Below are 15,488 nucleotides of genomic sequence, written 5' to 3'. Positions count from 1 at the left end.
TCTTTCCTTTTCTAGAGGCCACATGCATGGTGACCGGGCCCAGAAAGGATCCGTCATTCAGGAAATGGTATGCTGCTCTGCCAAGGGGATGGCGTGAGCCCAGTTAGCGCAGGAACCCCGCACCCCCAGTCACCGGATCACACGGCGGCAGCTGGTCCCAGGTGCTATTTTCACTCTGCATTTATAAAGTAGTGAGCAGCAGTCGGCCGCGCCATGAAACAGACACAGGAGCAGAGCCAGTCCCAGACCCCAGCTCAGTCCCCTGCCTTAGACACCCAGCCAGGTCCACCATGAAGTCCACAGGGAGCGAACAGGGCGCCGCGCCGGACGGTTTCCCCTCCGACCTGGACGAGCTGGATAGCGGAAGCGAGGAGAGCTCCGACAACAAGTCGACGGGCGGCGGCTGTAGCCCCCAGGGAGGGGGCCGTGAGGGGGCCAGGCAGAGGGAGAGAGGGTGCAGCGGCAGCAGGCGTCTGCCAGGCGTTAGCAAACAGAGGCAGGCAGCCAACGCGAGGGAACGGGACCGGACCCACAGCGTGAACACGGCGTTCACCGCACTGCGCACCCTCATTCCCACAGAACCGGCCGACAGGAAACTGTCCAAGATCGAGACGCTGCGCCTGGCGTCCAGCTACATCTCCCACCTTGCCAACGTGCTGCTGCTGGGGGACGAGTGTGTGGACGGGCAGCCCTGTCACAGGTACCACAGCATCCTGCAGAGCAGCACCAACATCAGCAGCAGCAGCCCCCCACTCAGGCCCATATGCACTTTCTGTCTCAGTAACCAGAGGAAAATGGTGAGTCGTCAAAATAAATCAGTATATATTGGTTGACAGGCTGTGGGCTATCATGGAAGGCTGCATGTCATCTCTATAAATGAAAATGGATGGGATTTGGCTATATTTAGATAAAGGGTCAGTACTCTAACATTTGAGCAATTCCATAACAGCAATCACAATCAACAGTATTAATGGTTTTATTTCAATGTAAACTACTACAATTTCTCTACCCTCACAGCTCAGAGATGGAGAAATGCACACAGCCATCTGACATGGGCACGCACTACTGTCAAGACAAGGATGCAACAAGGATGCATACCAAGTCACACTGATGTTTACATGTACCTACGAGTGAAAGAAAAAATCTATATAACTGTACATATTTTTGCAAAATCTTCAGACAAAAAACCCCACTGATATGCACTTTCCGTTCACTACATGTGCGTCTTATCCACTGTGTTTTGGTAAAATTGTAACTCAAGCACAATGTGTAAGGTTGCACCTGACAGTGGGCTATTTCGGTATCAGAAATAGTAAGCCCTAGTGTAGCGCTCCTAAAAAACAGTCTTGCCTCCACCATGCAGCCAGTCACATGGTTGTAACCAAAGCCTAGGCCATGCAGCGGTTGCTGTCAGTAGAGTAGTGGACTGGTTGGCTTGTCTCCTGACTGACTAATCTTTAGCCAGCTGAGGAGAGGGTGCCTTGCTTGATTATTATGAATTGTAACTGCCATTCAAACTCAATTCCATGGCCCCAAATATACTTTGGTAGCTGCAATATTTAATGTAATTTTAACCAGGATAGTCCACTTAGTAAATGAGTATAAACCACTGCTTTCGAGGGCGTCTTGAAATGTAAATGGGGGAGGCAAAACAACAAATATAGAATGTGCTTGAATCCAAATATTATGAATTAAAGTGTTATATGTAGGCCCCGCCCACTAGTACAGCAGAAGCAACCCAACCGTACCACAACATCAAGTCATATTCCATGCCAAATGTAACATGGTGTAGATCAGAAGAAAATGTAACAAACATACAGTGCCAGTCAAAAGTTTGGACACACCTACTCATTCCAGGGTTTTTCTTAATTTGTACTATTTTCTACATTGTAGAATAGTGAAGACATCAAAACTATGAAATAACACATATGGAATCATGTAGTAACCCAAAAAGTGTTAAACAAATCAAAATATATTTTAGATTCTTCAAAATAGCCACCCTTTGCCTTGATGACAGCTTTGCACTCTTGGCATTCTCTCAACCAGCTTCACCTGGAATGCTTTTCCAACAGTCTTGAAGGAGTTCCCACATACGATGAGCACTTGTTGGCTGCTTTTCCTTCACTCTGCGGTCCAACTCATCCCAAACCATCTCAAATGGGTTGAGGTCGGGTGATTGTGGAGGCCAGGTCATCTGATGCAGCACTCCATCACTCTCCTTCTTGGTCAAATAGCCCTTACATAGCCTGAAGGTGTGTTGGGTCATCGCTGCAGAATACTGTGGTAGCCATGCTGGTTAAGTGTGCCTTGAATTCTAAATAAATCACTGACAGTGTCAATAGCAAAGCACCCCCACACCTCCTCCTCCACGCTGGGAACCATACATGCGGAGATCATCCGTTCACCTACTCTGTGTCTCACAAAGACACGGCCGTTGGAACCAATAATCTCCAATTTGGACTCATCAGACCAAAGGACAGATTTCCACCGGTCTAATGTCCATTGCTCGTGTTTCTTGGCCCAAGCAGGTCTCTTCTTCATATTGGTGTCCTTTAGTAGTGGTTTCTTCGCAGCAATTCGACCATTATGGCCTGATTCACGCAGTCTCCTCTGAACAGTTGATGTTGAGATGTGTCTGTGAAGCATTTATTTGGGCTGCAATTTCGGAGGCTGGTAACTCTAATGAACTTATCCTCTGCAGCAGAGGTAACTCTGGGTCTTACTTTCCTGTGGCGGTCCTCATGAGAGCCAGTTTCATCATAGCGTTTGATGGTTTTTGCGACTGCACTTGAAGAAACTTTCGAAGTTCTTGAAATTGTCCAGATTGACTGACCTTCATGTCTTAAAGTAATGATGGACTGTCGTTTCTCTTTGCTTATTTGAGCTGTTCTTGCCATAATATGGACTTGGTCTTTTACCAAATAGGGCTATCTTCTGTATACCACCCCTACCTTGTCACAACACAACTGATTGGCTCAAACGCATTAAGGAAAACAATTCCACAAATTCACTTTTAACAAGGCACACCTGTTAATTGAAATGCATTCCAGGTGACTACTTCATGAAGCTGGTTGAGAGAATGCCAAGAGTGTGCAAAGCTGTCAAGGCAAAGGGTGGCTACTTTGAAGAATCTCAAATATATTTGTTTAACACTTTTTTGGTTACTACATGATTCCATGTGTTTTTTCATAGTTTTGATGTCTTCACTATTATTCTACAATGTAGAAAATAGTAAAAATAAAGTAAAACACTGGAATGAGTAGGTGTGTCCAAACTTTTGACTGGCACTGTATGTAAACACCGCTTTCGGGAGCTCAATGTTATACTGTATGTTGATAAATGTTTACTTGCATGTATTGCACAAGCCTTTTCACAACTCACAAACACACAATAGTTCTGCATGTGTGTCTGTGCAGTATTGGTTGCACCTTTGAAGGCCCAATGCAGCTGTTTTTATATCACCATCAAATCATTTCTGGTTAACAAGTACCTTACTGTACCATAAAACTTTCTCAAGCAACACTTTTGCTAGGACTGTCTGGGACTGGTCTGAGTGGGAAGGGTAAACTGAAAACTAGCAGTTATTGGCATAGAGGTTTGGAACTGTTATTGGTCATGGTCCATTAACCAATTTACCGCATGGTGATGTCACCATGGAAAGCCAAAACTCCCGCCCATGCAAACCTGCTGATCAGAAGGTCCTGTGTAGATTGTATTTTCAACCAGCAACCATCAGGAAATAACACTGATCAAATGTTTTTCACACTTTCAGTGTTAGTTTCATCAGCCGTTGTACAATATAATTTAAAAGACAGGAACAGAATTGACTGCACTGGGTCTTTAACACCTTTAAGCTTAAAACAATATTTTTACTTTATGCATTGATTTGGGTATATAAATAACTTCAAAATCATGCAAGATAAAAATCTTATATGGATGAATTATCCAAAACAATTAACTTGATGTGGCACACTGACTGCAATACACTTACCTCAATGAAGACCCCTGAATGTATTAACCTAATAGAATTATAGGCCTACCTCCAAATGTGTAACATTGTTGTAAACATACTTGAATTTCTCCTAATTTATGTAAGACAATTGTCCTCTGCACATAGCAATCAATGAGAAGCTGCTTGAGAAAAAACAAATGTATTTTTGTATAATAAGTTTTAAAAATCAATCATTAAACTACTTTCAAAATAATATTGGACTGATTCCTTGAATGTGCATGTAAAAAACCTTCTTAGACAGATGTTTACACAGGCAGTCCAATTCTGATCTTTCTCCACTAACTTGACCAATCAGATCAGCTCTTTTGTCAATAATTGGGTAAAAGATCAGAATTGGGCTGCCTGTGTAAACACAGCCTTAGAAATCACTCAAGACAAGACCATTTACTGTGGATTGTGTAGTATAGTCATCAGGTTTACCTAGTAATAACATTAAGCTTTGTGTGAATTTGGTAGCTCAGGTGGAAATGTATTAGTACAGCAGGCACCCATGTTAAGTATAGTAATTGATTGCAGTGCTACACATCTAACATACAATCATGTACACCATAAATAATCAAAACAATATGAATTTTAGTCATCTTTATTTCTTTAGAAAAGTAAATTGGTTTAATCAGATTAAAGAAAGTAGTAACCAATATTAATTACTTAGCTGGCAATGCATCTTCCAGAGAGGATGTCAGTCAGGTCAAGAGGTGGTTCTACCAAAATGACAGTCACTGCACAACGTTCATCTGGTCACCAATTCAACTGTTCATTACAGGTTTGTCCAAAAGGCCAAGGTCAGGAAATGAGCTAACATGAGGATAGGGCTACCGGTAAATCATTTGGCGAGAAGGCAATGACTTGTCATTTTTTGGATGCCTTTAAGTCACATGGCAAGAAGGCGTACTACTGCAATATTAACTGATACAGCAATATCAGGGATATCATGGTTATTAAACTTTAGACTGGAAGCAGCAACATCAAGAGTATCTTAATCATCAAGTGGAATGTTCCATTTCCAAAATACACAAGGCATAATAGTGATACTAATAAAAGGGGGTTCATTTCTGCTTCTTCCCAAATAAATAAACACTTCATTTGTTAATTTGATGAGGTTTTAATTCACAATCTATGTGAACTCTTAAGGGTAAGTTAAAATAAAATGGAATAAAGGAGTGTACTGCTCACATCACAGCCCTTGAATTAAATGTTGAAGTTGGAGAGGGGGGAAAGAAAACAAGGAAAAATAGAAAAACAGGACTGGGAGAGACTAGCACTCTGCTGCTCCTACTGTGATGTTTAAAATGCGGGAGGGTTGAGGTCTCAGTTCTCTTCCTCCTCCTCGGACTCAGACTCTGGAAGACAGAAAAGAGTAGACTCAAATCAGAACATTACAATTTACATCAACATGAATATTAAAATAACTTTGGTGTTTTTCAAAAAGGTTAATATTTACTAAGAATAGGGCTGTGGCGGTCACAAAATTCTGTCAGCCGGTGATTGTCAAGCAAATAATTGTCGGTGTCGCGGTAATTGACCGTTAATTAACAAACACATTTAGCATCTCCTGGCTTCCACACATGGTCTGCATCAGTGGTTTGTAGGCTTTTGGAATATATACATTTTTTAAAGTAATAAATTCATGTAATATAGCCTACATCTTCACAATAAATCCATTATTTTAGACAGGTCTAAAGAAACATGATATGAAGAAAATGTAGTCTATTTCAGAAGAACAGAATAGCATCCTGATCTGGCTATGCCAAATGGCTGTTGCCTACACTAGTTAATTTAGCAGACAGGATTCGCTTAGAATTCCGTGCCATTATTTTATAGTATGAAGAATACAATTGAACATAGCTGAATAAAATAGAAAATACATTTTCCCCAAACGATTTGAGGGAGTGCGCAAATGCGGCTATTCTGTGTTGAGCAGTTAAGTTAATAGGTACTCTATATGCTTAATTTAGAGTAATTCATGTAACTTTAGTTCTACAAACATTGTATTAAAAATCAAAACATATAGCCCATTGTAAGGCTGCATGATGCGACTAATGATGATTTGAAAAAAGTCGCTTGAAAAGGCATGAGCGCTGCTTTGTTTTTTGCGCAGGCTGTACACACTACATCAGTCACTCATTCACAATTTGACAAGCACATGATGCCTTGAATTTCACAGCGGCATCCCCTTTGTGTGGCCGTAATGAATCCTAAAAGAATCCATGCCTTTTGCGGCCAGTGGCCGTTGTGCCCTTGGCCCAGAGTGCTGCGGGCTCCAAATCACCTTTCACTCACATGGCTCTCCATGACGTGATCGGGTCTTTCTCACAGGCTACAAGTGAAGACAGACACATCGGGGACGCAACTGCGAGCGTCCTTATCCAATTCCAAGGTTCATTTTGAAGATATTGGAAGAACTGTCCAAATTTACTTTGTCAGCCAACAAGATGAGTAGGCCTAATAAACAGCTAAAGCACTAGCCTATGTCAATCTACTATCCCCCATAGTACAAAAGTTGACCTATTCTATGCGATAAATATTTCAAACATAGTCTGGGACCGTTGTGGGATGCGATAGAGCCCAAATTAATACAACCACTAGCATCAAAACCACTTTTTTACACAATGTGGCTGACAACAGATCAGAACGTTTAGCTTAAAATGTTGATAAACTATTAGGCTATTTCTTCACATTATAAGCGCAGCAATGCGCACACGGCAGTAGGCTATAAGCGCGAATGTTCCATTAGCGGGAAAACTCCATTATCAAAAGTGACTGCAAATGCGATTATATATGTAATGTTCTTTTAATAAAAAGGTGAATATCATCTTCCCCAAACTTGAAACTCACGCACTGCTTATGTATGCCAGTTAGGCTCTACACCCCTTGTAAAGCAGATTAATGTGCTTACATTTTATGAAGTTATTTGGCCCCTATAGTTGTGATAAACCTTATCAAAACATATAGGCCTATGCGCTAGTCTACATGAGGTGTGCGACTGATGCGAAAAAGTCGCAAAGAAAGGCATTGTTTCTTGCCTTAAGCTGGGCATCATTCACAAGTAATACTATTTAATTCACAAGTGATAAGCTAAGGATTGTCACCCATCAGACTATTCTTGATTTAATCTTGTCTTCACATATATTAAATAATGTGTGAAAATTGTTTTGATTTAGAATGGACCATTATCATGCACCTTTCTTGAAACAGGGGCAGGGGAAAAAAATACATGTCATCTATGTACTTAAATAGTGAATGGAGGATGCTTTTCCTGCGGTTCATTTTCATGCCAGTGTTTGATTAGATTTTCGATTACATTTGCATTGATGTCAGAGTGATTAGAGGGACCAGGCAGTTAGAAAGTTTGGTAGGCTACTAATGACCATCAGCAGCATCAGAGCTTGGAGAAGCCTAATTACTGTGACTAAACGGTCACGTGGAATTTGACTGCCTTCATGACTCGTGACCGCCGGTGTGTCGGTAATACGGTCACAGCAACAGCCCTAACTATGAAAAGTAAGGCATTTCTTTTTACCTTCCTCGGCACTCTTCAGCCACTCAACAAATTTCTTCATCTGCTCGAGGAAAACACTCTTTCCTTTAGCAACGTGGGCCTCTGTGTACCACTTAAGAATGGCCTCTTCACTCAAAACATCCGCTGTGTTGGGAGAGGGGGCAAGATCATAAGAATGTTAGGTCAAAGTTCATGCGAGCCAGGGGACCAGGGTTCATTAGGGCACACCATAAAGCTTCAATAGAAAACAAAAATTAATCTTTCTTATTAGACAACTCCGGGGAAGTCTCTCTCTCCGTTTCAGTCCATTATCTTCCGTTTGGTCCCTAAATGACATGTCACATGAGAGCCATTGCACCCCCCACACAATGCCTGTGTCCCAAATGGCACCATATTCCCTTTATAGTGCACTACTTTCAACCAGGGCCCACACCCACACCTTTGTAGAGGAGCACCACGATCTTCTGGAAGGCCTTCATGAAGTGGATGTTGTCGTAGCAGTACTCCTGGATCTTCACCAGCAGGATGATCTCAGAGGCTCCCTGGGAGGTGAACGCCTTCAGGAGAGGACTGTATTGCTGTGGAGGAGAGAGAGAGAGCGAGAGTTAGGGTCCAGGAGGGTTAGAGACTAGATGATCTCAGAGACTCCCTGGGAGGTGAACGCCTTCAGGAGAGGACACTGCTGTGGCGGAGAGAGGACCAATTCGTTTTCATTTATCCAATCTTTGTTTACTAATAGGTGAGTCAATTAAGAACAGATTCTTAGTTGCAATGACAAGATGTCAGGGGCAAGCACAGCAGCAATAAGCACCTACACTTACATTTTAGTCACTTAGCAGATGCTCTTATCCAGAGCAGCTTACAGGAGCAATTAGGGTTAAGTGCCTTGCTCAAGGGCACATTGACAGTATTTTCAACTAGTCGGCTTGGGGATTCAAACCGGTGACCTTTCGGTTACTGGCCCAATGCTCTTAACCACTAGGCTACCTGCCGCCACCTAGGGTGACATTTAGGACACAGCCTGTGTGTGGCGGAGGGGGGGGGGGGCACGGTGATTGACTGGACTAAAACCATTTCACGCTCCAATCTGGCCCATATTAGTACCGCCCCACCCACCTCTTCCAATACTATACAGTTCCACAAAACTCTAATATGAAGTTAACATAGCTGAACAGCAACTATTTTAACCTTCATCTTGGTTTGTCTCATTGAGAAATCTTTGGCAAGAGACCTGTTCAAGACCACAGAAGTCTACAGTTAAAGTATTTACCTTCAAGTGTTTGATGGATTGTTCGCAGACCAGCTCTTCCTTCTTGTTCCATTCCACACAGCTCATGACACTGGACCACACGATGCCAATCATCAGTTGTTCAGAGATGCTGGTCTTCTTCATCTCCTCCCTGACGTAGGCAATTATCTAAACACAGCAGGGAACATGTCAATTAACAATGCCCATCTATCAAGCATATATATATATATATATATATACACACACACACACAATTCGCCTTTTAAAATGATAAACTTGGATTAGCAAACACAACGTGCCATTGGAACACAGGACTGATGGTTGCTGATAATGGGCCTCTGTACGCCTATGTAGATATTCCATTAAAAATCAGCAGTTTCCAGCTACAATAGCCATTTACAACATTAACAATGTCTACACTGTATTTCTGATCAATTTGATGTTCTTTTAATGGACAAAGAAATTGCTTTTCTTTTGAAAACAAGGACATTTCTAAGTGACCCCAACCTTTTGAACGGTAGTGTCTACACACACACACATACACACACATACATACATACATATGTGTGTGTGTGTAATATATACAGTGGGGAGAACAAGTATTTGATACACTGCCGATTTTGCAGGTTTTCCTACTTACAAAGCAGGTAGAGGTCTGTAATTTTTATCATAGGTACACTTCAACTGTGAGAGACGGAATCTAAAACAAAAATACAGAAAATCACATTGTATGATTTTTAAGTAATTAATTTGCATTTTATTGCATGACATAAGTATTTGATACATCAGAAAAGCAGAACTTAATATTTGGTACAGAAACCTTTGTTTGCAATTACAGAGATCATACGTTTCCTGTAGGTCTTGACCAGGTTTGCACACACTGCAGCAGGGATTTTGGCCCAGTCCTCCATACAGACCTTCTCCAGATCCTTCAGGTTTCGGGGCTGTCGCTGGGCAATACGGACTTTCAGCTCCCTCCAAAGATTTTCTATTGGGTTCAGGTCTGGAGACTGGCTAGGCCACTCCAGGACCTTGAGATGCTTCTTACGGAGCCACTCCTTAGTTGCCCTGGCTGTGTGTTTCGGGTCGTTGTCATGCTGGAAGACCCAGCCACGACCCATCTTTAATGCTCTTACTGAGGGAAGGAGGTTGTTGGCCAAGATCTCGCGATACATGGCCCCATCCATCCTCCCCTCAATATGGTGCAGTCGTCCTGTCCCCTTTGCAGAAAAGCATCCCCAAAGAATTATGTTTCCACCTCCATGCTTCACGGTTGGGATGGTGTTCTTGGGGTTGTACTCATCCTTCTTCTTCCTCCAAACACGGCGAGTGGAGTTTAGACCAAAAAGCTCTATTTTTGTCTCATCAGACCACATGACCTTCTCCCATTCCTCCTCTGGATCATCCAGATGGTCATTGGCAAACTTCAGACGGGCCTGGACATGCGCTGGCTTGAGCAGGGGGACCTTGTGTGCGCTGCAGGATTTTAATCCATGACGGCATAGTGTGTTACTAATGGTTTTCTTTGAGACTGTGGTCCCAGCTCTCTTCAGGTCATTGACCAGGTCCTGCCGTGTAGTTCTGGGCTGATCCCTCACCTTCCTCATTATCATTGATGCCCCACGAGGTGAGATCTTGCATGGAGCCCCAGACCGAGGGTGATTGACCGTCATCTTGAACTTCTTCCATTTTCTAATAATTGCACCAACAGTTGTTGCCTTCTCACCAAGCTGCTTGCCTATTGTCCTGTAGCCCATCCCAGCCTTGTGCAGGTCTACAATTGTATCCCTGATGTCCTTACACAGCTCTCTGGTCTTGGCCATTGTGGAGAGGTTGGAGTCTGTTTGATTGAGTGTGTGGACAGGTGTCTTTTATACAGGTAACGAGTTCAAACAGGTGCAGTTAATACAGGTAATGAGTGGAGAACAGGAGGGCTTCTTAAAGAAAAACTAACAGGTCTGTGAGAGCCGGAATTCTTACTGGTTGGTAGGTGATCAAATACTTATGTCATGCAATAAAATGCAAATTAATGACTTAAAAATCATACAATGTGATTTTCTGGATTTTTGTTTTAGATTCCATCTCTCACAGTTGAAGTGTACCTATGATAAAAATTACAGACCTCTACATGCTTTGTAAGTAGGAAAACCTGCAAAATCGCCAGTGTATCAAATACTTGTTTTCCCCACTGTATGTGTGTGTGTAACAACAAACAGCAAAGGTATCCATCAAGTTCATAGTCACAAGCTTGATGTAATCATTGCGTCCTAGAAACACGGGACCAAATACTAAACTGTTGACTACTTTAATACACATAAGTGAATTTGTCCCAGTACTTTTGGTCCCCTAAAGAAAGTGGGGACTATGTACAAAAACTGCTGTAATTTCTAAATGATTACCTGATATGGATGAAAATACCCTCAAACAAAAGGTGACAGTCAGCACTTTAACCTGTCATTGTATCATTTCAAATACTAAGTGCTGCATGCAGTACACATCCAAAACAACACAAATGTGTCACTGTCCCAATACTTTTTGAGCCCACTGTATAAGAATAATAGAGAAGCCGGGTCTTACTTCTTTGAAGTTGTCCCCACGCGCCATCATCTCCTGGAGCTCTTTCTGCAGCTCCTTACGGGACCCAATGGCCTCCTGGTTCCTGGCAAAGTCTGACAGCTCCTTCAGTCCAGCGTCAGTGAAGTACTTCGAAAAATGCTCGCAGCTCCGCTTGTTGGCAGGAAAGAGTTCCTGTGACAGATATTTATATAAGTAATTAGTTCCCATTCAAGATTTTGTTTTAAATCTATAGGCCTATATACACCCTTAGGGCCGGTTTAACGGACACAGAATCTCCATTGAACATGCTTTTTAGACTAGGACTAGTCTTAAAGGGATACACGACAGAGCCTGAATTCGAACCAGTCTCCCGAGTGGCGCAGTGGTCTAAGGCACTGCATCACAGTGCTAGTTGTGCCACTAGAGATCCTGGTTCGAATCCAGGCTCTGTCGTAGCCGGCCGCGACCGGGAGACCCATGGGGCGGCGCACAATTGGCCCAGCGTCGTCCAGGGTATGGGAGGGAATGGCCAGCAGGGATGTAGCTCATTTGGTAGAGCATGGTGTTTGCAACGCCAAGGTTGTGGGTTCAATTCCCACGGGGGGCCAGTATAAAATAATAATAATAATGTATGTAAGTCGCTCTGGATAAGAGCGTCTGCTAAATGACAAAAAAAACAACCTGTAAGAAGTCTATGGATAAGGTATGACAGAAATCCAAGCTTTGGTTTAGTATCCCTTGCACCATTTCAACATGCTAACGTTATAGTATTTGTGGCACAAATCCCATTAAAGTCATGGGACCGATTAGCATTATTCGCACATCATGTCCAAATCATCCAAAAGTATCTAAAATTAATTGTGAAGCGCAACAAAGTCACTTATAGAGGATTTGAAAATGGTGTGAAATGCTAATATTGGTCCCATGACTAATGGTTTTTGTGCCACAAATGCTAAAATGTTAGCATATGGAAACAGTGCCAGGGATACTAAACCAAAGCATGGATTGCTGTCATCCTTTGTCCATAGACTGCTTACAGCAGGTGTGTCAAACTCATTCCATGGAGGGCCTAGTGCCTGCTGATTTTACCTTTTAATTAAGACTTAGACAACTAGGTGAGGGGAGTGCCTTACTAATTAGTGACCTTAATTCATCAATCAAGTACAAGGGAGGAGCGAAAACCCTCGGCCCTCCGTGGAATTAGTATGACACGTGGCTTACAGGATAAGAAAAGCAATGTCATTTTGGAGAACTATCCCTTTAAATCTGTGTTGCGGAAACCTGTCCTTACTCTTCTATATGTGGGCGGCAGGTAGCTTAGTGGTTAAGAGTGTTGTGCCAGTAACCGAAAGGTCGCTGGTTCTAATCCCTGAGTCGACTAGGTGAAAAATCTGTCGATGTGCCCTTGAGCAAGGCACTTAACCCTGATTGCTACTGTAAGTCGCTCTGGATAAGAGCGTCTGCTAAAATTACTAAAATGTAACAAATATGTATTGGTATCCTTGGGAGAAAACAAAATATCTATCAAGTAAGGAATGGTAGCTTTACCATCAGCCTGTTGTCCATGCCGACTTTGCGGAGAGCGACAGCAACAGCGTTGATGTCCCTTTCATAGATCCAGGACTTGAACAGTTTCACAGCAAAGGCTGCAGATACTCCTACAAAGTCATAAAGCCTGAATATTATTTAAAAAATTACAGAGCAGCAGGTACCCTGCAATGAACAGCACTGAAATCACTATTTTGTATGAAGTTCATACAAAATAAAGTTGCTTGACTGAATACTGTGTCCATTTCAGAGAACATTTAACAAAAATGTGTGTTTCCAATGAAGAGGGCCATGTTCATTAGGGAACACCGTAACCAAACATTTGTAAACTGAAAACAAGCAGCTCTTATTGGACAGTTCCAGGTAAAAATAGTGGTGGGCCGACAGACACTCACCCTCTTTGACCACGTTCTCGTTGAAGAGACTTCCAATGACGGCAGCTGATATGTTTCCATTGGCCAACAGAATGCCAGTGAGCATGGCCAGCTTGTTGCGTTCTGATTCGGTGAACCCTTTTAAAAACAGTAGCAACTGTGGAGTAGATAAAATAATGAGCCTGCAGGGTAAAATAATGAGCCTGCAGGGTAAGTGTTAAAGTTAGTTGTTGTGAAAATAAAATATCCCATTCAAATAGCTCATGCAGGTTCCATTATGTGTAACATTCATCAGAGCCAACTGCCAAGCAGGAGGAGTTCAAACCGTCACCTTCTTGATCTCCTCCTCAAACCCTTTCTCCAGGTACTTGTAACGCCGGATTAGCTTGTTAAAAACCTACAAGTCCAAAACAAAGTAAGATGTGACATTGTGGTAGATCCATTATTATACTGCATTGATTAGCTGGGTAGAGCTTCTAGACAGATTCAGCTCCATAGTTGAATATAGATACTTTGCGCTAAGAAATCATTTCCACATCCTCTTACCTGAGCATATGCTTGCATTGTCTCGAGGTCCTCTTGTGCCGTGAAGAGGCAGAACTCTGTGCGGGTCAGGTCGTCAGATATACTCCCTCCTGGGGCTGCAGACAGGTGAAAGGGGAGAAGGAGAGGGTGTCAGTGTGCTGATCTGAACAGTGATTTTACAAATGGTATGGAAACTGACTTCCAACACTATACTTCCTCTAAAACATTCCTTGAATACTCTCTCCTTCTCAAAACGCATTGTATAAGAAGGTCAGATGGGAGGGACTTTGGAAAGAGGCAAGGAATCACTGAAAGGTACTGACTTTCAACATTATTTAAAGAACTTTACTCACCCAGCATTCCGCCAGCCACCAGGATGTCAAAGAGTGTCTCTGCATACCGGCGGTAGTCAAGCTTGGCACCAGAGGCATCAAGGAATTTAGCAACAGCTTCCAAATCAGAGCCAGTTTGATTCAAGCCTTGTACGATACTTTCTTGAAACTGTGTAGGGTCAAATCTCTCCTTTTCATCTGTTGAAAAACATGTCAGAATTTCACCGCCGGTACCATTTTGACATAGCTAGGTGAACCCAAACAAGTAGTGGCAAATTGGTGAAAATGGAGATGCCCAACTTACCTCTTTTCCTCGTTTTGAAACGCTGGCCGGTTAGCGTTGGCTTTTGCTGCTTTTGATTATTCATAAAAGACACTCTGGATGAGAAAAGTTTAACATTAACGTCTGTGATTGAGCACTATCAAGATAACTAGTCAACACTAGCAGGCTATGTAAAGCTAGCTTGTTGGAAACGTGCTCTGCCCAACAGGATTTCTGTAACGTTAGCTCTGACTGGCTCGCATGGGCCTATACTATGCCTTGTTCTGGCTAACTTTTAGCAAGCCACACCTGGTAATTTTGAGAAATTGCAAAGATGAAATTGTAATCTAGATAAGTCGTGATGAACATAAAACACAATGAAAATGAAGTTAGCTAGCCTGCTTAGTTGCCATCCAAGATGGTAGGCTTTAGTGTGAGCACGGGGACCTTCCCCCATGCGCCAGTTCAGACAGGCCTTGTTTGTGTGGCACCTGCGAAACTCCCATAGCAGCTAACAAGCCACAACTTCATGTAATGCTAACAAAACTTGGAACAAAGGACGTCGATATTCACACGTCTGATTATCGAATATCATGGGTAACTAGCTATCTCTACAGTGGGTAGCTAAATAAAGCCTGTGTTTCAACATGCCATATCTAACAAAGTCAGTTCTTCCGACATGATAGCTAACGTTAAGTTAGCCATTTAGTTTGCTAGGTAGCTAAATTATGCTTGCTAGCTAACAATGCCGGAAAAAGAAATCTATCAACAACACTTTGCTAGCTAGCCAATGTTGGTTTAAACAGACACATGTGTAGATTAAATTGTAAACCGAATGTGAGAAGCCTGCAGGTATCCTACCGAAATGTATGCAGATAAAAAACGGTTAGAGAAAAAACAAATCCAAACACCCGATTTCAGTCCTCTCGACCTAACAAAAATACCCTTTACAGAGCCAACCAGTGACCGGTTTTCGGAAGTACGCATGCGTGTTTAAATGTGGCTCTATAGTGTCACTTTCTCTGGGCGGGGGGACTGACGTTGTGTAGATCAAAGTCAGTCCGGGGGGGTGGGATACATGTAATATTTATTTGGCATGATATAACTTTCTTGATAATGTGTGTAAATGAT

At 42.5% G+C, this 15,488-nt stretch overlaps 2 protein-coding genes across 2 annotated transcripts; one reads left to right on the top strand and one right to left on the bottom strand.

The window, feature by feature from the left end:
• Positions 1-290: 290 nt before the first annotated feature.
• Positions 291-1,050, top strand: LOC311112089 (basic helix-loop-helix transcription factor scleraxis; the record flags this gene model as incomplete). The annotated part of the gene is made up of 2 exons (XM_084155068.1): positions 291-797; positions 1,018-1,050. 2 exons carry the CDS (start codon positions 291-293, stop codon positions 1,048-1,050), a joined length of 540 nt encoding a protein of 179 aa, XP_084011194.1.
• A 3,529-nt stretch (positions 1,051-4,579) lies between these two features.
• LOC311112186 (eIF5-mimic protein 2-A-like) lies at positions 4,580-15,372 on the bottom strand. The gene is made up of 12 exons (XM_084155199.1): positions 15,219-15,372; positions 14,400-14,473; positions 14,117-14,293; positions 13,785-13,879; positions 13,570-13,635; positions 13,260-13,395; positions 12,865-12,974; positions 11,338-11,508; positions 8,782-8,928; positions 7,951-8,089; positions 7,533-7,655; positions 4,580-5,352 (listed from the first exon to the last, which is right to left on the bottom strand). The coding sequence occupies exons 2-12, from the start codon at positions 14,461-14,463 to the stop codon at positions 5,321-5,323; spliced, it is 1,260 nt and encodes a 419-aa protein (XP_084011325.1). The 5' UTR covers positions 14,464-14,473; positions 15,219-15,372; the 3' UTR covers positions 4,580-5,320.
• Between the last annotated feature and the right edge of the window lie 116 nt (positions 15,373-15,488).

The sequence above is a fragment of the Coregonus lavaretus genome (assembly GCF_964263955.1).
Source record: "Coregonus lavaretus genome assembly, chromosome: 38".
Taxonomy (NCBI): domain Eukaryota; kingdom Metazoa; phylum Chordata; class Actinopteri; order Salmoniformes; family Salmonidae; genus Coregonus; species Coregonus lavaretus.
This window is presented reverse-complemented; position numbering and strand designations above follow the sequence as displayed.

Excerpts from the sequence above, each read along its gene's own strand:
- LOC311112186 (XM_084155199.1), bottom strand. The coding sequence starts at position 14,463 with ATGAATAATCAAAAGCAGCAAAAGCCAACGCTAACCGGCCAGCGTTTC. Across the intron at positions 13,636-13,784 it reads CAATGCAAGCATATGCTCAG|GTTTTTAACAAGCTAATCCG; the intron begins GTAAGAGGATGT and ends TTGGACTTGTAG. Across the intron at positions 13,396-13,569 it reads TTGAGGAGGAGATCAAGAAG|TTGCTACTGTTTTTAAAAGG; the intron begins GTGACGGTTTGA and ends TCTACTCCACAG.